The 24,252-nt window shown below is 37.5% G+C and overlaps 1 protein-coding gene and 1 pseudogene across 1 annotated transcript; one reads left to right on the top strand and one right to left on the bottom strand.

Annotated features, from left to right (window-relative positions):
- Nucleotides 1–225: 225 nt before the first annotated feature.
- On the bottom strand, nucleotides 226–24,021 carry DUSP11 (dual specificity phosphatase 11). Its single transcript, XM_012788682.2, has 9 exons — nucleotides 23,748–24,021; nucleotides 21,959–22,034; nucleotides 18,160–18,291; nucleotides 13,831–13,954; nucleotides 8,952–9,012; nucleotides 7,056–7,102; nucleotides 6,712–6,787; nucleotides 4,179–4,364; nucleotides 226–893 (listed from the first exon to the last, which is right to left on the bottom strand). The coding sequence occupies exons 1-9, from the start codon at nucleotides 23,846–23,848 to the stop codon at nucleotides 698–700; spliced, it is 999 nt and encodes a 332-aa protein (XP_012644136.1). The 5' UTR covers nucleotides 23,849–24,021; the 3' UTR covers nucleotides 226–697.
- Nucleotides 13,403–13,502, top strand: LOC142870314 (uncharacterized; annotated as a pseudogene).
- Nucleotides 24,022–24,252: the final 231 nt, after the last annotated feature.

A 24,252-nucleotide genomic window follows, 5' to 3' on the forward strand; every position in this document is an offset into this window, starting at 1 on the left:
AAATTATAGTGAATTACTAGTAAATTACTCACTAACTTAATCAACTGGTATTCTGGTTTATCAATCAGTCTCTCTTGCCCAAATGACAATCAATCCCTAAAAGTTTATCCATTCCTGTGTGAGATGGCTTGTCTGTCAATTCAGCGAAAGGATGTTGGTAAATTCCAGAATCGACTGCCAAAGAAAGAAATATCTAATCACAATTAATTACAGACAATGACTAGGTCCTAAAGAAATTATCTCTTGGGTAGATTTTAATAGAAATTTTGAACAGTTAGGGAAAATAAAGATATCCTAAGACCAGGTCAGTAATAGAACATAACAAAAACACTAAAAATTTCTGAACATACACACACTCATATCACAAGTCTAGTTAGAAGGAAATACATATAATAGAAAAAGCAAGATAGATTTTTAAAAATAATCTGCAAGGGAAGTTCTTAATACTTTATCAGTTCTAAAATATTTTCTTTTAGAAAAATTTTAAGATTAGAATGACAGATTTTTTTCCTGCACTGCTATATTACTACAAACTTATCAGCAAAGAGGTAAATATCAATATTATTTTTCCTTAAGCTCAAACACGCAAGGGAACAATAAAATAAAAAACCTCATTTGACCTGATCTAATTAACAGTCACTCTAGCTATCTTCAGTCCAGCTCTGGTCTCCAGGTCCATTTCCAGGACAGGTTTGTATCACTTGGTCCATCCCCAGTAGGCTGGATAGGATAGTCTGCTGTAACCGTCAGAATACCACCTCTTATTCTGGGCTGTTTGATGGGCATTTGGCTTCACATTCCAAGAGTATCTCCTTTGTGAATAGTCCTCTCCAGGGGGACCAGGAGGAGGGATATGGCTTTTCTGGTAAACACTCTGATTCTGTGGAAATTTTCTTAAAACAAAAAGTAATAAACCATTACTAGGATTAATAAAATATATAAGCTTTATAAAATAATACATAGATATTCTAGTTTTACTGTTTCCTGTGTGACCTTAGCAGATAAATTACTTAATCTTTATATCTCTTAGTTCTGTCTAAAATGGAGCTAATAATACTTTCCATCTTCATGGGCTGCTATGAAGGTAGATTAAGATAATATATTTCAAGTATCTGCAATGCCCTGGCACACAGTAGGTGCCCGGTAGCCTTACCACCTTTCCCTATAGAGATAAATGCATGCCCACACTACTCTAATCAAATGCTTTCTCTCTCAAAGTCTGGCAGGGTTGACATAGACAGAATAAGCTATTTAGTGTCAAAAACAGAAAGCTGCTTCTACTTTATAAATTAAGTGTAAGTGTAGAAAAACTTTAACCATGGTACATGTAACAAATTTGGAAAATTAGGATTTATATTTATTTGTTTCAAAAGCAAGATCAGCAAGTCTAACATAATTACATAAAAGAAAATTTGGAAATCTGAGAAAAGAAAAAATACCCTCCTCCCCAAAATTCTAAAGCCTACTTACTGTAATTCAGCTGGTTAGATTTCCTTTTGGTCTTTCCCCCCAGAACCTTTTTTTGACTGTTGAATCATAGCCTATTATTTTCAGTTATCAAAAGAGAGCTCCAAGGCCGGGCGTGGTGGCTCACGCCTGTAATCCTAGCACTCTGGGAGGCCGAGGTGGGCGGATTGCTCGAGGTCAGGAGTTCAAAACCAGCCTCAGCAAGAGTGAGACCCCATCTCTACTAAAAATAGAAAGAAATTAATTGGCCAACTAATATATATAGAAAAAATTAGCCAGGCATGGTGGCGCATGCCTGTAGTCCCAGCTACTCGGGAGGCTGAGGCAGGAGGATCTCTTGAGCCCAAGAGTTTGAGGTTGCTGTGAGCTAGGCTGATGCCACGGCACTCTAGCCCAGGCAACAGAGTGAGACCCTATCTTTAAAAAAAAAAAAAGAGAGAGCGCTCCACTTTCGATGGCTTTATAAAATGTTATAGTATGGCTACAATAACTACTTATACTCTTCAATAATATACTTTCCATTATTATAAATATAAGTGACTACCACAAATAATTCTGTGATTAAGATCTCAGAACAAACACTACTGTATGCGGAGCACCTAGCCCAGTGCTTGACACATAGCAAGGAGTTTGAGAAATATGCTGAATGACTGAATGATATAACCTTTTCCATATACTTCTTAGTTTCAACATGGAATTATCAGGAATGAGCATTTTTTATGGCTATTAAAATTATTTTTCAAAAGAGTTATACTAATTTTCAGTGCCACTAGCAACATCTTTTTGAAATGTTTATCTTTTAAAAATGCAAATAGCTTTTTGAAAGTGTCTACAATGTGCTAACCTGCTCATGTTAATAGTCAACAACAACCCTTATATGGTATGTATTAAAATTATTAAAATCTCCACTGATGAGAAAGTGGAAATTTAGAAAAGAATCTTACCCAAGATCACACAGTGGGTGAATGATACAGCCAAGATGCAAATCCAAGTCCAGCCTGACAATCACTACACTGGAATGCACATCAAAAAGTGTTGCTAAACGCTGGGCGTGGTGGGTCATGCCAGTAATCCTAGCACTTGGGAAGCCAACATGGGAGGACTACTTGAGGCCAGGAATTTGAGACCAGCCTGGGCAAGACTGAGACTCTGTCTCTACAAAAAATAGAAAGATTAGCTGGGCATAGTGATGTACACCTGTAGTCTCAGCTAGTTGGGAGGCTGAAGCAGGAAGACTGCTTGAGCCCAGGAGTTTGAGGTTGCTGTGGGCTATGATAATGCCACTGCACACTAGTCCAGCTGACAGAGTGAGACGCTGTCTCCAAAAAATAAAAAAACAAACAACAACAAAAAACTTGTTGCTACATTAATAGGCTAAGAATAATTCCTGGCTATTTGTGATGGTTAATGTTTGGTGTCAACTTGACTGGATTAAGGGATACGGACACAGCTGGCAAAGCATTAAATCTGGGTGTGTCTGAGGGTGTTTCTGGAGGATATTATTGTGTGAGTGGGTGGACTGAGTGGGAAAGAGCCAAGCTCAATGTGGGCGGGCACCATCCAAATGGCTGGGGGCCTCAATAGAACAAAATGGCAGAGGAAAGGCAAATTTGTTTTCTCTCTCCCTTGATCTCCTACCCTTGAACATCAGAACTCCAGGTTCTCTAGCTTTGGACTTCAAGACTTGCACCAGTGCCCCCTCACCCTTCCCAGAATCTCAAGCCTTCAGCCTTGGATTGAGAGTTATGCCACCGGCTTCTCTGATTCTGAGGCTTTCTGAGTTAGACTGAGCCATACTACTGGTTTCCCTGGTTCTCCAGCTTGCAGAGGGCCTATCATGAAACTTCTCAGCCTCCATAAATGCATGAGCTGATTCCCCTAATAAAAAAAACCTCTCATCCATCCTATTGGTTCTGTTATTCTGGAGAACCCAATGACTAACACACTAGTTTAACTGTACTAAGGTTTTTCCCATTTTCCAAGGAATTTATCTGTTCAAATCCTTTGCAAATTTCTCTGTTAGAATTTTTTTTGGGGGGCAGGGGGTGAGACAGGATCTCACTCTGTCACCCAGACCAGAGTGCAGTAGCGAGATCATAGATCACTGCAACCTCAAACTTATGGGGCTCAAGCAATCCTCCTGCCTTGGCCTCCCAAGTAACTAGGACTACAGGTGCATGCCACCATGTCCAGCTAATTTTTCTATTTTTTGCAGACAAAGAGTCAAACTGTTGCTCAGACTGGTCTTAAACTCCTGGCCGCAAGCAATCCTCCCACCTTGGCCTCCCAAAATGCTAGGATTATAGGTGTGAGCCACCACACCTGGCCTCTATTAGAATTTTATTTTTTGTATAAGTTACATTTACTCTTTAAATAACAATCTTTATTCTGAAAACTATACTGTAATTAATATAGCCTAAGAATGCAGGATCCTTCTTAGTAGCCACATCAAACCCTTGGCTTAAACTACGTTTAAAATAAATGAAAATTTCTATGTCTCTTTCCCAACTTCCTCTGAAAAGTCACATATTCCCCACCCTGTACCTCGATTTTCCAGTCCTACATGCAAAATAGAGCAAGATGGTATCTCCTGGTTGAAAAAGATCAGCAAGAAAACACCAATTCCACACTATAATCATAATGTGTTTTTACTAATTTATAGTATTAATTTCTATTTCAATTCTAGAGAAAGGGAAAGCAGAGAGAGGTACCTGAATGACTGTTGCAAATTTGGGGTTTGGGTGTGGAAATGCCGAGAAGGAGTTGGGTAACCTTGGTTCCTATGTTGGTTATACCTATGGCTTTGTTTAATAGACTTATTCATGGTGTGGACTGGTTCCATAAGATGTGCTGAGTCTTGAAAACCACTGGACCTAGATACACTGGCATTCCAATTCCTAAAAGAGAATATTTCCACACAATGTTACTGGTTTCAAAATTTAGCAATTTAGCAACCAGATTTTGGCCTATGAAAATAACAATTTCTCGGACATTGTCTTCAGAAATGGGATAAAAAAGAGAGAAGAGAAAAAAAAGAAAAATTAATTTTATTAAGAAAAAAATTTAAAAAAGAAAAGAAAATAACAATTTCTTCCTTCCCCCATTAATATTTGTTTAGCTTTCACGAGCAAGTAAACAAGCTACCAGAAGAATGGATATATGCAACGTAAATTGTATAAAAAGAATATAACCATGGTGTTGATGGAAAATATATTTCTTTGGTGCTTGAAATTAAGCCCCTGTTTACACTGGCTTAATATAAATTAAGATTGACTTTTCTGCTGCTACATAATTTGTATGGGGAAACTACCAAGAAAGAATTCAGTACTGTGAAATATGTAACACAGAAGGTTGGCTTTTAGCTTAGGCTATAGTTCCTAGGCTCTCAGTTTTAAGCACCATTAAATTTGTAAAAAAAAAAAAAAAAAATGTTTTTAATTGGGGGATTTAAGTGTTTCTGGCTTTTAATTTTGCCAGCTAAGGACAGAAAACAAAAACAGAAAAAAACAAAACAAAACTACCATCCGCTATCAGCATCATTATGTAAGAGAAAATGTATTTTAACACCCAAAAAGTAGGAAGAACATAATCTCAGAATAAAGGCCTGTCATTTAAATTAAATAAATATAGCTTTTTGAAAAAAAATTAAAAAATAAAAATAAATTATATAAAAAGAGAGCTCCCTGGCATGACATCAAGGTAAAAAGCTTCTGCACAACAAAAGAAACAATCACGAAGTGAAGAGAGAACCCAGAGAATGGGAGAAAATATTTGCAAACTACTCATCTGACAAGGGATTAATAAGTAGAATATAAAAGGAGCTCAAACAACTCAACAGGAAAAAAAAATCAAATAATCCAATTAAAAATGGACAAAATATCTCAATAGACATTTCTCAAAAGAAAACATACAAATAGCCAACAGGTATATGAAAAAATGCTCATCATTAGTCATCAGAGCAACACAAATCAAAACTATAATGAGATATCATCTCACCCCAGTTAAAATGGCTTTTATCAAAAAAAAATAAAAACAGACAATAACAAATACTAGCGAGGATGTGGAGAAAGAGGAACTCTTGTACATACACTGTTAGTGGGAATGTAAATTAGTGTAACCACTATGGAGAATAGTATGTAGGTACCTCAAAAACAAAAAATAGAACTACCATATGACCCAGCAATCCCACTGCTAGGTATATATCCAAAAGAAAGGAATTCAGTATATCAAAAAGATATCTGCATGTTTATTGGAGCACTATTGACAACAGCCAAGATTTAGAAGCAACCTAAGTGTCCATCAACAGATGAACAGAGAAAGAAAATATGGTACATATACACAATGGAATATTATTCAGCCATAAAAAGGATGAAATCCTGTCATTTGCAAGAACATGGATGGAACTGGAGAATATTATGTTAAATGAAATAACCCAAAGCAGAGAAAGACAAATCTCACATATTCTCACTCATATGTAGGAGCTAAACATTAAAACAATTGATCTCATGGAGACAGAGAATGCAATGATGGTTACCAGAGGCTGGGAAGGGTAGTGGGGATAAAGTGGGGATGGTTAATGGATACAAAGATATGGTTAGATAGAATAAACAATATTTGATAGCACAACAAAGTGACCATAGTCTACAATAAGTTATGGTATACTTTAAAATAACTAAAAGAGTGGAATGGAATGTTTCCAACTCAAAGAAACGATAAATGCTTGAAGTAATGGATATCCCAATTACCCTTATTTGATTCACACACATTGTATGCCTGTATCAAAAGATCACATGTGGCCGGGCGCTGTGGCTCACGCCTGTAATCCTAGCTCTTGGGAGGCCGAGGCGGGCGGATTGCTCAAGGTCAGGAGTTCAAAACCAGCCTGAGCAAGAGCGAGACCCCGTCTCTACTATAAATAGAAAGAAATTAATTGGCCAACTGATATATATATAAAAAAAATTAGCCGGGCATGGTGGCGCATGCCTGTAGTCCCAGCTACCAGGGAGGCTGAGGCAGAAGGATCACTTGAGCCCAGGAGTTTGAGGTTGCTGTGAGCTAGGCTGACGCCACGGCACTCACTCTAGCCTGGGCAACAAAGCGAGACTCTGTCTCAAAAAAAAAAAAAAAAAAAAAGATCACATGTACCGTATAAATATATACAATTACATACTCATAATAATTAAAAATTGAAAAAGAAAGAGCTCTCCCTAACCACAAATGTCACATATAAAATGCAAGACTTACTTTCTGATAGGACCATTCTGAAGGTCTTCAATGTAGTTTTGTCTTTCTAAGCAATGTCCTCGGCACCTATTGAATACTGAAGAGTGGATGAATTATTAGAAATAACTGTACAAAAAGCAAACCTTTCCCAGAGAAAGCAAATCAAAGTTGAAATTCACTGGCTAATTATTCAGGCTGTTATATTCTGCTACTTCCACAAACATTTCTTTAAAACTTTGACAAGACTATCATATATGAGGAACAAATGAATTACAAACTTTTTTTTTCAAAATTTGAGAAACTCATCCACATTTCCACCTTTAACTTTTGTAAAAAGGAAAAATAGTGACAACCCTCATACTTACATTCAATTGCATCATCTGGCCTCATGCCTTCTACATCAATCAAATATCTAACAAAACAACATAATTTGGGTCATTTATATATACGAAAAGAAAAAAATCAAGTTTTTTCAAAAAAGGTCCAATTTCACTTACAAATGTAGATATAAAAATCTTAAGAAAATATCAGCACATCTAATCCAGTAATTATTAAATAATGATATACCATGACTACAAAAAGGCTTTATTTCAAGAATGCAAGGATGACCCAACTTTAGAAAATCTATTAATATAGTTATTTATGTTAATATAATTTAAATGATAAAGAAAAGGAAAGAAAATACTGGACCAAATTAATAAAATTTAAGTCATTTTTGGCTGGTCCGAAGGTAGTGAGTTATCTCACTTGATTGTTCATAGTCAGTTACAGACTGAACTCCTTGTTCTACTACTTTCCCCCCTCCTCACTACTACACTTCACTAGTCTTTAAAAAATTAAATTAAATTTAAAAAAATTAACTCATTTTTGGTCAAAATGCTTTATATGCTAAAAACAGAAAGAGACTTCCTTTATCAGAAACCAACAACCAGAAGACAAATTGGGAAAAATATTAACATTATATCTAAAAAATACTGTGTAGCCAACTGCGGGCTAGTCATCGTAACTGTCAGTCATTTCTTCCTTACTCTCATCTTCTCAACCTACCACCAACTCCTGACAATGATATTACTTAAATGTCTCCAGAATATGTCCACATCTTTCCACCAAAATGACCACACCCTGGTCCAATCCACCATTATGCCTCAATTCCTACAAAAGTCTCCTAACTTGTTTCCTTACTTCTATCTCTTTCCCTCTACAGGGAATTTGTATTTTTCACTCAGTAGCAAATGACAGGTTGAAAATGCAAATTTGATTATGTTCCCTATACTCACCCCCAGCAAAGAAATTCAATGGTTTTCTATTGTTCTTAAGACTAAAACCTTAAATAGCTCTGCATAATTTAACTCCTGCCCCTACTTCCAGCTCCATTTTAATGCCATACTTCCCCCATGGCCCAGCCTCCCTGGCCAGTCCTTCCAACACAGACTATGTTTTCCTGTTGTAGGGTCGTTGCTGTTCCTTATGTTCAGAATTCCCGCCACGATGGCCCTACCTGATTAATACCTACTCATATTTAAGATATGTGCTCAAACCTCCCCACGGAAACCTCTAACCGTCTTAATGAAGTCAAATCCTGCCTGTTACATATTCTCATTGTACCACGTCCCTCTCTTTCTTAGCACTTGTCAGAATTGTGATTCTACATATATTTGTGTGATTCTTTAATATCTATTCCTTCTCTGTTAGGATTCATAAAGGGTGGGTGAAGTCTCTTTGCTAGCACCCAGTACAGTGCCTACACATAAGAGATGCTCAATAAATACTTTGTGAATGAACAAACATAAATTGGTACAGTATGACCATAAAAGCATAAGGATACATAGTATTTGATTCAAAAATTCCACTTTGAGTGAAATTATATCTGGGACAATGGCATATGTATTGAAAGATGTTCATAAAGAAATGTTCACTTCTTTGATGTTTTATAATATAAAAAACTTCTGACTTTTATGTTCATCAGTGTACAGAAAAGCTATGCACCCTTTAAAAAGAATAAAGTCTCCAAGTACTTTTATAGAAAGATGTCCATCATGCATTAACAATTAAACTACATATATGTGCTTATATCTGTATCTTTAAAGTCTGAAAAGATATGTACTAAATTATTGATGTTGGTAATTCTGGGTGGGGGACATGACTGCTTTCTACTTCATACATTTCTATACCAACTGCATTTTTTGCAATAAGTTTATATTACCATTGCAAATAGACAAAAACAGCCTAAAAATGGTCTGCCTCTGAGGTTGGCAACTTACCTGCAGATGAGGTAGCCAGTCCTATTTAAACCATGAGTACAGTGGACTCCAATAAGTTTGTCTACAAAACAGGAAATACAGAGTTAAACAGCTGAAGTAGATACACTAAAAGTAAGTTCTACGTTTTTCTAAAGAGTAAAACTGAAGAGTTACCACAGCATTACTACTCCCCAAAAAGGAATAACTCTGAACAGAGATATCTTTTTAGGAATATATTATAAAGAATCATCAAACAGAAAGCCAAAACTCAATGTCTCTGGTAAATTTTGCATAGCCCCAGTTAGACACAGTGATGTAAACTGCAGAAGGCCTGGTCAGGTACTAAGAGCTAAAACTGCATTGAGACAAACCCATTTGTCTTAATACAGAATGCCCAGCAATTACTGATTTCTTTTTCCTTTTTGGGAGGGGGGAGGGGACAGTGTCTCTGTTGCCCAGGCTAGAGTGCCATGGTGTCAGCCTAGCTCACAGCAACCTCAAACTCCTGGGCTCAAGTGATTCTCCTGCCTCAGCCTCCTGATTAGCTGGGACTACAGGTGCATATCACCACAACCGGCTAATTTTTTCTATTTTTAGTAGAGACAGGGTCTCACTCTTGCTCAGGCTCAGCTTAAACTTCTGAGCTCAAGCAATCCTCCAGCCTCGGCCTCCCAGAGTACTAGGATTACAGGTGTGAGCCACCATTTCCAGCCAGTAACTGATTTAATTACAGAAAAATGGAGTGAAGACTAACAGGCTACAACAAGAATGAAATTTGTTTCTTTTTTTTTTTTTTTTTTGAGACAGAGTCTCACTTGTTGCCCAGGCTAGAGTGAGTGCCGTGGCGTCAGCCTAGCTCACAGCAACCTCAAACTCCTGGGCTCAAGCGATCCTCCTGCCTCAGCCTCCCGAGTAGCTGGGACTACAGGCATGTGCCACCATGCCCGGCTAATTTTTTTTTTCTATATATATTAGTTGGCCAATTAATTTCTTTCTATTTATAGTAGAGACGAGGTCTCACTCTTGCTCAGGCTGGTTTCGAACTCCTGACCTTGAGCAATCCGCCCGTCTCGGCCTCCCAGAGAGCTAGGATTACAGGCGTGAGCCACCACGCCCGGCCGAAATTTGTTTCTTAATGAAACAAATGGAATGCCTTCACTTTTGATACTGAACTAAGAAGAACAGCCTCTGTAGTATTCTGAGTTTCCAAAGTGCTCCCTTCCATTCCTTCTCTCATGTGGTGCTCCTCACATGCCACAGGTCTATGTGGCCTGTGAAGTACTTGGGTAAACAGCACTATTCATATTTTACAACGGAAAGGCTAGGCTGGGAGATGTAAGCCAAAGTTACATAGCAGACAAACAGAACAAAGACTAGAATCAAGTCTAAGATTTTTCCCACTATACCACTGCCTTTCCTAGTCCATCATTTAAAAAAATTATATGAGGAATTAAATAAAAAACAACAATGTGTACTTTATCTTAGCATGATCTGTGTCTGTGACTAGGTGTCACCTGCCTATATTACTACAACAAGTTCATCTCCCTACCTGAATCTCTTCTATCTCAGTTGATCCTCCATGTGGAAGATATCTTTCTTTTCTTCATAAATTTTAGACAGAGTAGGGCTCCATTGTTAAACATGTTATCTTTCTAAAATATAGGCTTGACTGCATTGCTCCTTTGCTTAAAAATCTTCAAACTTCTTAGCATGGCATTTAGAACCCTTATAAATGGATATTAATCTGTCTTTCCAACTACACTGTAAGTCTGTAATGATCCTTACTATGATTTACAAGGACCTATATGACTCATCTCCCTCCTGCCCACTTCTGCAACCTCTCTGATCACATTTCCTATTGTTCGGTCCCTCACTCCACTCCAGCCACACTGGCTTCTTTACCACTCCTCAAAAGTGCCAAACACAATCATGCCTCAGGGACTCTGCACCTCCTGTTCCCTCTGCCTTAGCACACTCCTCCCCCAGATATACAGTGGCTTGGTTCCTCACTTCCTTAAGAACTGCTCAGGGGAGGGGGGGCATGGGCAATATTAGTAACCTTAACACTTTTGTACCCCCATAATATACCAAAAAAAAAAAAAAAAAAAAAAAGATCTGCTCAAATAACCTCTTTTTATTTTTATTTATTTATTTATTTTTTTGAGACAGAGTCTCACTCTGGTCTCAAACTCCTGGCCTCAACCAGTATTCCAGCCTCAGCCTCCCAAAGTGCTAGGATTACAGGCGTGAGCTACTATGTCCAGATGCAAATAACATCTTAATAGCAAGGCCTCCCCTGATCACCCACCTCTTCCCTCACCCCTTTTTCCTGTTTTTTCCTCTTCAAAGCACTTATCAGCATCTACATTCAGTATATTTACTTGCTTATGTATCTCTCCCCCCCATCAGAATATAAAGTACATAAGGACAAGGACTTCATTCTATTCCCACTTACTAGAACAGCACCTCCAACACAGAAGAGTATATATTTGTTGAAAATGAGCATATGAATTCCATGCCCTTTCACATTACCTTCTAGTCACATAAGAGGCCACTTCTCCATGGCTTCAAGCCCTGTGCTTTTTGTACCTATTCCCCAAAATTGGACTGTCCTCTCATTCCGATAAAATCCTCTTCCTCCTAGCCCAGCTCAAATGCTGTCTCCTCAGTCAGGCCTTCCTCAATCTCTTTTCTCTATTCTCACCACACTTAATTTATTCCTTTATTATAATTAACTCACATGTCTTAAACCACATGTACTACATATTTATTTTCCTAGATAACTGAGTTTCTGAAGAACAAAAAATGCTATTCACTTCTGTATCCCTAAGCCCTAACAATAAGGCTAAAAGGATCTCAGTGTTTTTTGCCTTCTAAGTCTGTACCAGTTCTAGGGAATGGAGAGTATATAGTGTCCTTCTCTGTAGCAGTGAGCCTGGTACCATGTTTCCCTGAAAATAAGACAGGGTATTATATTTATTTTTCCTCAAGAAGACACCCTAGGGCTTATTTTCAGGGGATATGCTATTTTCCCCTCAAAGCCTCAGCTTTCAGCACGCACAGGATGGCCAGGACCTGACGGGGGAACCAACCTTGTTAGTGGGGCTGCCCACACCTTTCCAGTCACCTCTGGGATAATAGCTGTCACAATGGGGCAGATGAGAAGGGCTGCTCATCTTCTTTACCACTCCACGACAAAATTCATGGGTTGTGCAGATACACTGCGTAGCCACACCCATCACTAGGTCTTATTTTCAGGGTAGGGCTTATATTGTGCAAATGCTTAGAAATCCTACTAAGGCTTATTTTATGGATAGGTCTTATTTTCAGGGAAACACAGTATCTGTGGGAAGGGCTTCTAGCAGAGGTAGCCAAAACTGATCCTAAACAAGGTCCGAAGACTGCTACGGTAGTAACACAAGACTTAGATAAGTCAGCACAACTCAGGCAGAAGACCAACATGGGGTTCAGTCTACCCAACTGAAAATACTCAGTGTAACAGGTAAACAGCTAAGATTTCAAAACGCATTCTCACTTACTCTTAAGAACCTCCTAGCCCTTACAGAACAGATGAAACACTGTAAAACAGTTTCACACAAAAGACCCTGGAAGAGCCAAGTAGGCTTGGCAGCTGTATCCTCACGTTTTAAGAGGTAATATTTCTGTGACTACAGCTTATACAAATGATATAATTTTCTTCCTCTGTAGATGTTGTGGTTCTCATAGGCTAAAACCAAACCTCTCAAGTTTGAAAGTTAAAGTACAGAGAAAGATCTGTGAACAAGATTTAACACAATTAAAAGCAAGTGCCTACACTGAGTGACCAACCAAATTATAGTTTGAAAATTTATCTTCAAACTCACCAATGCAGTCAGTCAGTCTCTCTCTCTCTCTATCTCTCTCTCTCCTTCCATTTCCTATCTTCTCACCTCTGACTCTATTCTTTCTCCACTATTCCCTGTCATATTTTAAAAAAAAGGAATATTCACTATTTGTCAGATTTATATAATAAAGCATGCACTCCTCAAGCTGAATTTAGAAAGCAGGCAAAAATGAAGGCTTTGCCCTGTGGGTGTCAGTTGCTTTCCAAAGACAAAAGCTTTTTCAGTCTTAAAATATAACAAATATTATGTTCTTTCTGGTAGGTAGATACCAGAAAAAGGCAACTGGATCCTTAAAATAGAGATGCCATCAAGATCTATTTTCAACAGAGTAAGGTAGATCTTAAAGCGGGAACAAGAAATCACCAGCCTTTGACTTAAGTTCTTCCTGTCTGAAGACTAAGAAGTGGTAGTGTCCTTCCTCACCTGTACTCAAAGTAGAAAAACAGCAGAAATATCTTAAATACTTATGACAAAGGGTCAATTCCAATGACAATTCCAGTCAATTCCAATTCTTTTTTGTTTTCCTTTTAGGGGTCTGACTCCTAAACTTTGCCTTTTGTCTCTTTTACATAACTCTAAGATCCTGCCATGCTCACTTTGGCAGTACATATACTAAAATTGGAATGATACGGAAGATTAGCATGGCCCCTGCGCAAGGTTGACACGCAAATTTGATCCTCAGGTTTTTAGACTTTTTTTCCACCTCTCACCTCTTAACCAGTGCAAGCAAAATAACATCTTTATTTTATTATATATTTCCCATTTGAATTTTTTAAAAAGAGATGAGTGAGCTAGTTTGCTTCATACTTCTCACTAAAATCACTTTCCAAAGTAAGGTAAACTTGTGACCAACAAAAGGAAAAACATCTTACCCTATTAGCACCATATGACATTTTCACCTTTACATCATCCAATACAACAGGCCTAATGTCAGAACTGTTAAAAATATCAAAAGTCCCCAATCCCATTTAAAATGCACACCAAAGTTCAGATAAAAAAAAAAAACAAAAACTCACCGTTATCTTTATTTTCGTTCAAAAACCCATTAACAGCACATTTGAATTTAAAAATAGTGTCATCATCAGGCACCTGATGCCCAACTGTAAAAATTTTTAAGTAAGGAATACTTTCTGGCAAATCCTATAAAGCAAAACCATGAAAAATGTATATTATTTCATTTGTAGGGAAAGAATTAAATATTAATTAGAGGAGCCAGAAATATAAACCAAGAGATCATAATAAACTTAGTATGTCAGCAATTCTGATAAAAGAGCCATTTTTTCCAAAACTGCTTCAACTGGGAGTATCACTTGATTTTCAATAAAACTACAAAACAGATAATGAAATAGGTAAAATAAACTGAAAGCAAATTCCATGTGAATGAAGGCATACATAACTAAAAATTACATAAATAGCTCTATTAATATTTTACATTTCAAGGGTCAGTGCCTTCATAAAGCAGCTGTGATTTTAAGTAGAAGAGTAGAATAGAGTCAGAATAACCTAGGTTTGAATTGTGAGATATAGGGAATTCCAGGCACTACTGAGAACTGGTATTCTTGGGATGGGACAAAGTAGTAATAGATACATATAAAAGAAGACACAGAATGAAAATCCTGAAGTTCTGAGTTTAAGTGGAAAGCATGAACCCATGATATATTTTACATTACAAACAAAGATATTTCCTAGCACTGTCCACACAAAAGTTCTAGAAACAATTATTGATATTTGATAGCCTAGTAGCAATGAACACCTCTAGCACTCAGATTATAACCTTTAAATACCATTCTCACTAAAAGGAATCAAGGCTCCTTAGAAAAATGGCTAAATTCAGGGTGGGTCAGGAAATGTACAAGATAAGCTTGGAACATATAAATAGTAAAAAAAAAAAAAAGGTGGCCAGATTGCTAGGGTTGTGTCAAAAGGACTCAGGAGACAAACTGAGAAGCTCTAACTGTCCAAAGATACAGCCTCAATTTGTGCCTCAATAGGAATAACAATTGCAATGGAATTCATAATATACAAAAAATAAATAAGTTAAATCTAACTTAACTGGAGGATATTAGTTAACTGGATCATTTTGAAAACTAGTAAGTATAAGAAAATAAGCATGCCTGTATAACTGGGCAGCCAAATAGTTAATAAGCGAAAACTTCTCTTTATAGAAATATACCTAATTAGTATATAAAAAGATAGAATTCACAATTTTTTGAAGCCCCAAATGAATTCGTAGATTTAGGCATCAATCATAAATGACTGCTAATATCACAGAAAGAGACAACCACCTACTATAAGCCTCCTGATGGAAAAACATATCATCATCCATGAAATTGTCTTACAAAAAAAAAAATCAAGCCTGAATCTGCTCGAGCTAGGTCCAACTACCAATTTACAGGAAATTAAAGAATTGAGGAATATATTAACAACACATGCAGATGGAATTATCAAACTCTAAATAGTACAAACTACCCAGTTCCTTCAAAACATAAAATTTAACAAAGAAAAAAAAAGTAAGAGAAACATGGAGGGGAACCTATACATTTAATAAGATAAGACTTAAGAGACCTAACAGCCAATTGCAAAGTGACAATTTTATATGACATTTAGGAGATACCTATAAATTTGAATACTGACTAGATATTTGATTTTTTTTTTTTTTTTTTTTTTGAGACATACTCTTGGTGTGTAGCCCCAGGTAGAGTGTGGTAGCATCATCGTAGCTCACTGCAACCTCAAACTCCTGGGCTCAAGCGATTCTCTTGCCTCTGCCTCCTGAATAGCTGGAACTACAGGCACATGCCACCATGTCTGGCTAATTTTTCTATTTTTAGTAGAGATGGGGTCTCGCTCTTGCTCAGGCAGGTCTCAAACTCCTGAGCTCAAGCAATCCTCCCGCCTTGGCCTCCCAGAGTGCTAGGATTACAGGTGTGAGCCACTGTGCCTGGCCCAGATATTTGATATTAAACAATATTAAGGAATAAAAGTTATGTATTTTAAGTATATATACCAAAAATGTACAGATAAAATTATATGATACCTGAGATTCGCTTCAAAATAATATGGTATTGGGTGAAATAGGTAGTGGTATAGATGAAACAGGATAGCAATCAGTTGATAAAGATTAAAGGCAAATGAGTTCATGGGTATACAATGAACACTCACAAGTATTATATCTCATGTATAAGGCTGAAATTTGTGATAACAGTTTACTTATTTATTTTTAATTGATATATTTGTACTTATTTACAGGGTACATGCAATAGTTTGTTACACATATTATATCTCATGTATAAGTCTGAAATTTGTGATAACAGTTTACTTATTTATTTTTAATTGATATATTTGTACTTATTTATAGGGTACATGCAATAGTTTGTTACATGCATAGAATGTGTAATGATCAAGTCAGAGTATTTAGGATATCCATCACCTTGAGCATTTATCATTTCTATGTGTTGAGCACATTTCAAGTCCTCACTTCTAGCTATTTTGAAACACACAATACATTGATGTTAACTATAGCCACTTGACTCTACTATTGAACATTAGAACTTATTCCTTCTGTCTAACTGTATGTTTATACCATTAACCAATCTTTCTTCACCCCTTCTGAACACACCCACATCTTTCCTGGACTCTAGTTACTATTTATTACTTTACTTTCTACCTCCCTGAGATCAATGTTTTTTAGCTCCCACAGATGAGTGAGATCATACGATATTTGTCTGTGTCTGGCTTATTTCACTTAACATAATAACCTCCAGTTCTACCTATGTTGCTGCAAATGACATGATTTCATTCCTTTTTATGGCCAAATAGTACTTCATTGTATAAATATACATTTTCTTTATCCATTCATCCATTGATGAACACTTAGGTTGATTCCCTATCTTTGCTATTGTGAACAGTTCTGCAATTAATGTAAGGGTACATGTATTCCTTTAATATACACTGATTTCCTATCCTTTGGATAAATACCCAGTAGTGGGATTACTGGATCGTATGATAGTTCTATTTTTGGTTTTTGAGAAATCTCCATATTGTTTCCCATAATGACTATACTAATTTGTATTCCCACCAAAGAGTTCCCTTTTCTCAGCATCCTCACCAGCATATGATAATAGTTTAAAAACAAGAACCGCAGGGCATGGTGGCTCACGCCTGCAATCCTAGCACTCTAGGAGACCGAGGCGGGCGGATCCCTCAAGGTCAGGAGTTCAAGATCAGCCTGAGCAAGAGTGAGACCCTGTCTGTACTAAAAATAGAAAGCAATTATCTGGACAACTAAAAATATATAGAAAAAATTAGCTGGGCATGGTGGTGCATGCCTGTAGTCCCAGCTACTCGGGAAGCTGAGGCAGAGGATTGCTTGAGCCCAGGAGTTTGAGGTTGCTGTGAGCTAGGCTGAGGCCACGGCACTCCAGCCCAGGTAACAGAGCAATACTCTGTCTCAAAAAAAAAAAAAAAAAACAAGACCATACTACGGAAAAAGTTTGGCAGTTTCTCATAAGGTTAAACACAGAGTTACCATATGACCCAGCAATTCCACTCCTAGCTATGCAACTAAGAGAACTGAAAAAAAGGACTCAAATATTTGTATGCCAATGTTCATAGCAGCATTATACACAATAGTCAAAAGGTGGAAACAACCCAAGTGTCCATCAATAAATGAATGGATTAAAAAAACAGTATATGCACACAATGTAATATTATTCAGCCATAAAAAGGGATAAAATTTTGATATATATGCTATAACAAACTTTGAAAACATGCTTAGTGAAATAAACCAGACAGAAGACAAATACTTTATGATTCCACTTGTTTGAGGTACCTAGAATAGGCAAATTCATAGAGATAGAAGATAGACTAAAGATTCCAGGAGATGGAGGAAGGGGAGAAAGGGAAATTACTGTTTAACAGTTACAGAGATTTTTGTCAGGGATGATCAGAAAGTTTGGGTATAAACAGTGGTGATGGTCATACAACACTGTGAATGTATTTAAGGCCACTGAATTGTATACTTACAAATGGTTAAAATGATAAACAGTATATTATGTAAATTCAAGTTTTAATTTTTCCTTTTTGGGGCCTGTTTTGTAATTGTACTCATCTAGCGTCCAAACTTAGCACAGAATGAGCACTCAATGGGAGATATTGGTACTACTGCTACTTCATCAGCACAGACTGCTGGAAACCATTTGGTTCCCTTTCAAACTTATAATCCATGAAAGAAGGCCAGCCTTCACATTAGCACAAGATGGTAACTACTAACTACTACTGAATTACTATAAATTATTTTAGTATCAGAATGAAGAAAGTTCTTTTCAATTAAGGATTTCATTTACCTCTGGTTTATAATAGCGTTGAGTATATGTTAAATCAATAATCAGTCCAAGTTCTTCATTTTGTTCTTGGATTTTGTTAAAAAGATCCAAAGGGGAAAAGCATTCTTCTGGAGCAAGATTCTTTTCAAAACTCTGTCAGAGAAAGTAAAATAAGAAAGAGCAAATGTGTACTTAAAATTCTATATTGTATTATGCATCTATTCAAGCCCTGTGATGCTTACAATGAGATTCAAAGAAAAGCTTCCACTCTCCTGGAATGTATAGTATAATATAATCCTTTCTTCCAGAGTGATCAGAAGGAAAAAAATAAACTCACTTCTATGGATTTATTTCTGTGTTTGTTTTATGTTGGTCTCCTAATACATAAACTCCCTGTAAACAGACTGTAAACTCCCAGAAGGCAGGGACCACATTTTTATTCACCACTGTATATACCCAGCTCTAAGTGGAGTGCCTATTTAGGTGCTTATAAATATATATTTTTTAATGTCTATACATATGAAGGATGGTTTTTATTGCTAAATATTATTTTGTGTATGTGGCTTATTTCTGGACCTTGTGCTCTGTTCCATTTATCTGCCTGGCTATTCAAGTGCCAGCAACATTTTTTTTCATAGACTTTAGTTCTTAGAGCAATCTCACGCTCACAGCAAAACTGAGCCAAAAGAACAGACAATTCCTACATGTACTTTCCTCTCCTACCCTAAACAGCCTCCCCCACCATTAACATTCCATTACCAGTGTGGTCCATTTTTTAAAATTGATGAACCAACTTTGACAAATCATTATCAAGCAAAGTCCACAGTTTACATTATGTATGGTTCATTCTTTGTGTTGTATATTCTAACTACATACATTACATATATTTTACAACAAAAAAAAAGAGAAAGAAATGAGTTCAAATTTTAACTCTTTCTTTTCTGACCCTGTTTTATCATCTATAAAATAGTCACTCATTGTAATCATCTGAGCTTAGCACAGATAAGCACTCAACAGGAGATATTAGAACTACTGCTACTTTTTCAAGACAAGAATGTTGTAATTTAATGTATGTAAAACCTTCTATGGGCTTTGATCAATACATAATGACATGTAACCACCCTTACGGTATGATACATTATAGTTTCACTGTGCTCCAACAACACTGAAAGGATGGCCTTGTTAATTAACTAGCCAACAGAGAAAGATAAACTATCAAACAGAAAGTGAGAGAAATAAACTCACAGCCCCTTTGAAGAGAAAACTCACAGCACAACTGCCCTTTTGTCTACTCAACCACCTGGGACTCAACTCGTTGTCTTTAAGATTAAAATTTTTTTATTTGAGAGTTTCATTTTCACAACTTTGAAGAGCCCTAAGAGGGCAACAGGGGTATAAGCTAACCGCTCCAGCTCTCCTGAGAACCAGATTCCAAGGACTCTGATCAAGCCAACCTCATAGGGAAAAGAAAAAAAGAGAAAAAATAGAAACAGCCACTTTATCAGTGTGCAGCAAAGGGGAAAAAAGCCATTTTTACCCTTTAAAAACTGGGCTACTTTTCTTCAGCACCAGCATTTTCCCCTACTTCCTCTCAGTGACATGCCATTTTCCTTTTCACTCTCTCTCTTTTTTGGTTTCTCTTTCTTTCTAGGGAAAGTAAATAAACTTTTTACTTCTATATATCTTAATCTTTGTGTGGGAAACCTTTTTCAACCTGTGTACAAATTCATACTCTAACACACTTTCAATATGGCTTAGTATCTGGTAGGGCTTGATGACCTCTCTCTCTTTCTTTTTCAGAATTTTCCTGGACACTTACGTTTATTTTTCTCTGAGTTTTAGAATCAGACTAACTCAGAAAATTCCTATTGGTATGATGTTAAATGTATAAATTAATTTAGGAAAATTAGATAGATTTATGATGTTGAGTCTTCCACATAACATTGTAATAGTTTTGAAGCGCAAATTATTACAACAAGGTATACAATCTCTACAGTTAGTTTCTTGCAAGGACTTAGACTAATGGATCAATTATCAACTCCACCGAGCTGGACAATCACCTTAGACAACTAATTTATGTCATCATCTCTTTAGAAAGCCTTTCTTGATTAATTGTCTGGAGTCATTTCTCCCTCCATGGAATTCCTAGGTATTTCTTACCTAAGCACTTGACACTTACCATATGCTATTTCATATTCTACTGTGCTTGAGAAGTCACTGTCAAGTATTGAGGCTGCTTTTCCTTGGGTGACTTCCATAAGAAACACAGGAAACCAAGCCACATTTCACCACTACACAAGTATAGTTTATCTCCCTAACTCTATCACACATACAGAGACTACCCTAGGAGCAGTTATACATCTTCATAATCCCCTTTACTATACTTTAAATAATCCCTACACTGAATAAAATAATTTGAGTATACAAAGCTAAAAGAAGCCTTTAATGATGACATCATATAGAAAAGATCTATGGCTGTGTGGAGGAAAGGAAATTGAAGAGTTTTCTTGGTTTCTCTCCTCTTGCTGATGTACTTTCAGGAAAGGGGCTGAGTAGGGACCCTTCTGAAAGCTCAGGAACTTTTAGAGGCCATAGAGTAGGGACTTGAGGAGTTAGAACAATAGCATAGAGCAGAAGGAGTATGGGAGAATATTCACAGTAACTGCAAATGTGGGTGGGAAATCCATTCATTCATGCAAGAAACATTTGGTAAGTACTTACTATACGTCAAACACTATGCTTGGAGTTGATACAACCCATGTGTTTATCTTTCTGAAATGACTAATTTTTAAGTCCAGAAATGCAGAAAAGCTGACACAGCAGATGATAAGGAAGCTTGACCTATGAGTCACAAATTAAGTCAATTCTCAACATGTCCAAAGTGGGCTATTTCTGATACTAATCTCTGCTATGTTGACCAGGTTTAATGAGACATGGAATCTAAAAGACAATATTTGCCCTTTACTGTTTCTTCTCATCGTTTTTATGTCTATCAAATGCTTTGCCTACCTATTCCTTTCCTAGTTCAAACAAAAACACAATATTCAGAATTTCTATGCTGAAATCATGACCATGATAATCCAAGGCATTCTTTTTTGGTTCTGACAACAGGAGGGAAGAGGTCCTACTGGCATTTAGTGGGTGAGAGTGATGGATACCAGACAGCTTGCCAAAATCAGAACAGTCCTACAAATGTGGCCCCACAATGTGAATGACTTTTGAATATTCTAGTCAACATTGATGAAGGTAAAAAATTGTTCATCTTAGTCTTACAACCTAACTATAATTCACAGATAAACACAAAGTATTTTTTGGTACAACTGTGATATACATTGAATTTTCCAGGATAGTAATCACCTTATCAACCAAGTGAAGACTTTATTTTGTTTTGTTTGGAAATCTACTAAGAGCTGTTCACTATGATAGAAACTCCTACCACTAAGGAAATATAATCTACCTTAGAACAGTCTGCATCTGTAGTTCTTGCATTTTTGGTACAAGTGACTATTTCCCTATGTCTTCTAGTGCAGTCATGTCCAAACATTTACATATTTGAATACAAATTACTTAATTGTAAATTACTTTCACTCTATTTATTCTTTATAATTAGGGTTTTATACTGATTTTGTTCCTTTAAAATTATGCATAGAAGTAGATTATATGTACTTATGAATTTCATTTCAGGATAGTAAAGGTGACATTATAAACCACATGCTATAAAAAGGGAAAATGGAGTGTGCTAGTGTGATAGGGTGGAGAACCAGAGTTCTGCATGGTGAATCCAGATTTCTGAAAGAATACTGAATTAACTCCTGCTTACCTTTTGCAAAGGAACTTTGAAAGCAATGAAACGAGTCCCAGGCATCCGTTGTCCAACAGGGAGATAGTCTTTCCACCTAGTAAGTATATTTTTTGTTAGCCAAATTGTGTTAGCCTTGTCTCCCTGCACAAAATGAGACTCTCTGAAAATGGGAATCATAGCCCACACACTAAATCCCCTCTCCTCTCTGCTTTGCATTTGGTCACTCCATGTATTCAACCTCACCCAGTAATGACCTATACTATCCTTCTTCCTGTTTCCCTATCTTGAAAACAGATACAAGGCAACAAAATAGTGCAAAGTTTTCCACAAATATGACACATCTAAAACCAGAGATGGCCAGGACTTCTGCATGCCTGATAAAACCTAGCCCAGTATCAAATACTAAGGTACCATTAATACACACATGTGCCGTGAAATAATTTAAATTCAATTAATTCACTTTGCAGTCTATTTAGTCTTCATACAACTGATGCCACTGAATTGGAAAAGTAGGGAAATTCAAGTCTGTATTTTAAGAGAAAACATAATAGGAAGGGGACTCTGAACTTCACATAATAATGCTAGGAGTCACAGTGAAAAATATGATGGGTTAGAATTAACAAGGGTTCACTGGGTGCAGTGGCTCAAAGCACTAATCTCAGCACACTGGGGGGCCATGATGGGAGGTTCACTGGAGTCCAGGAATTCGAAAGCAGCCTAGGCAACATAGCAAAGACCCCATCTCTACGCAAAAAAAAGAAGAAGAAGAAGAAGAAGAAGAGGGAGAATTAACTAAGAAAAAGAGACAAAGAATTAACTAGTAAGAAGGAGAGAGAGGGAATTAACCAAGAAGAAGAAAAGAGAGAGATAATTAACTACAGTTAATTCTGTACATATGAAGTATAGATAGTCAGGACAAGAGTGGTGACAGATGGGGCTGGAGAAGCAGAGAGGATCCCTGACCATGGAGAGAGCAACAGTACTCTAGCAGGGGCAACAGAGTGAGACTCAGTCTCAAAAAAAAAAAAAAAAAGAATGGACTGGAAGAAAACAAATAGTAGATATATAGACAATAGTTAGGAACCAATTGCAATAGGTCAGCCAAGACCTGTATTAGGTGCTCATGCAGAGAAGTCGACATACTCAAAAGATAACTCAGGAGATAAAATGAAGGGGACTTAATGAGGTATGAGACTGGAGACAGAAAGGTCTCAAGGAGTAAAAACAGTTCTCTGCACGTATGAGCAAAATCTCAAAATCAGTCATTTGAACTTATAAACGATGATCTCTCAAATGAGACCTGTTCAGAATCAACACAGTATGCTCCTTGTGATTTCTGGAAACTTTATAAACCAACTTTCCAACTTTTCAGGTCGATACTAGTGGGTTCATTCACTCCAATTGTTACTCACATTTTCTGTCAACAAAGCATAACTTCATGAGTTCAGAAGGGTTCCATTTTGGTAATTAAGGAGTGGCCCCAACACTAACAGTTCCGCATTAAAGTGGTCCTTCCGTATTTTACCTGAGAATCATGGCCAGAACCTCGCTTTTTAAATAGCAGGGAGAAATCACAGGACAAACAGACACTGCCCCACTTTCAGCTACTGCCGGAGGCGCTGCGTAGGTCGACGCCTCTATGCCAGCGACTGACACACCAAGCCCGAGGCCGCGACAGTGACAGGCAGAGGCCGCGACAGTGACAGGCTGAGGCCGCGACAGTGACAGGCAGAAGTCACAACAGATGAAGCTCAGGTCCAGAAGCTGAGAGCTAGGAGGACAATCCCCACGGACCAGGGCATATTACCTTTCGGGAATGTGGTTTCCGCCCTTCCTCTTGGCTGAAGAACGTCCAGAAAAGTCGCGACCCCGGCCCCAGCCACCTCGGGCATGATGCCACTGGCTCATGTGGGCCCCAAGATACCGCCTACCCAATGCCAAGCCGGCCAAAAGCGCCAGTCCGGCGTCCTTGGTACCAAAATAAGACCCCGGAACCGCAGAGCCTTTCCAGTACCCAAGGCAGCGCCCCAAAGCCTCGGTACTGCGCAGGCGCCACCGCCCGTCGTGATGGCGTCACCACCTCGGCTTACTGAGACGCTCCATTTGTAAACAGGACATTAATAGCCACAGCGCCCTCCGTAGCTGGCGGCCGGTAGCACAGGCAGATGAATGAGGTCGGCCATGCACCCTTCAGAATTCAAATAAGGCAGGGCATGGAATAAAAAGTGCCACCGCCCCCAGTTCCTTGTGTATTCTTCCAGGTATTTACAAGTGCTTAGATTCACATTTTGTATACCGTGTGTAAATATTTA

Source organism: Microcebus murinus, chromosome 3 (genome assembly GCF_040939455.1).
Source record: "Microcebus murinus isolate Inina chromosome 3, M.murinus_Inina_mat1.0, whole genome shotgun sequence".
Taxonomy (NCBI): domain Eukaryota; kingdom Metazoa; phylum Chordata; class Mammalia; order Primates; family Cheirogaleidae; genus Microcebus; species Microcebus murinus.

What these genes read in the sequence shown, in the direction of transcription:
- DUSP11 (XM_012788682.2), bottom strand. Translation starts at nt 23,848, where the DNA reads ATGAGCCAGTGGCATCATGCCCGAGGTGGCTGGGGCCGGGGTCGCGAC. An exon ending in GAACGAAAATAAAGATAACG is followed by an intron (nt 9,013 to 13,830) that starts GTGAGTTTTTGT and finishes CCTGTTTTGTAG; the next exon opens with ACAAACTTATTGGAGTCCAC. An exon ending in CAGAATGGTCCTATCAGAAA is followed by an intron (nt 4,365 to 6,711) that starts GTAAGTCTTGCA and finishes ATTCTCTTTTAG; the next exon opens with GAATTGGAATGCCAGTGTAT.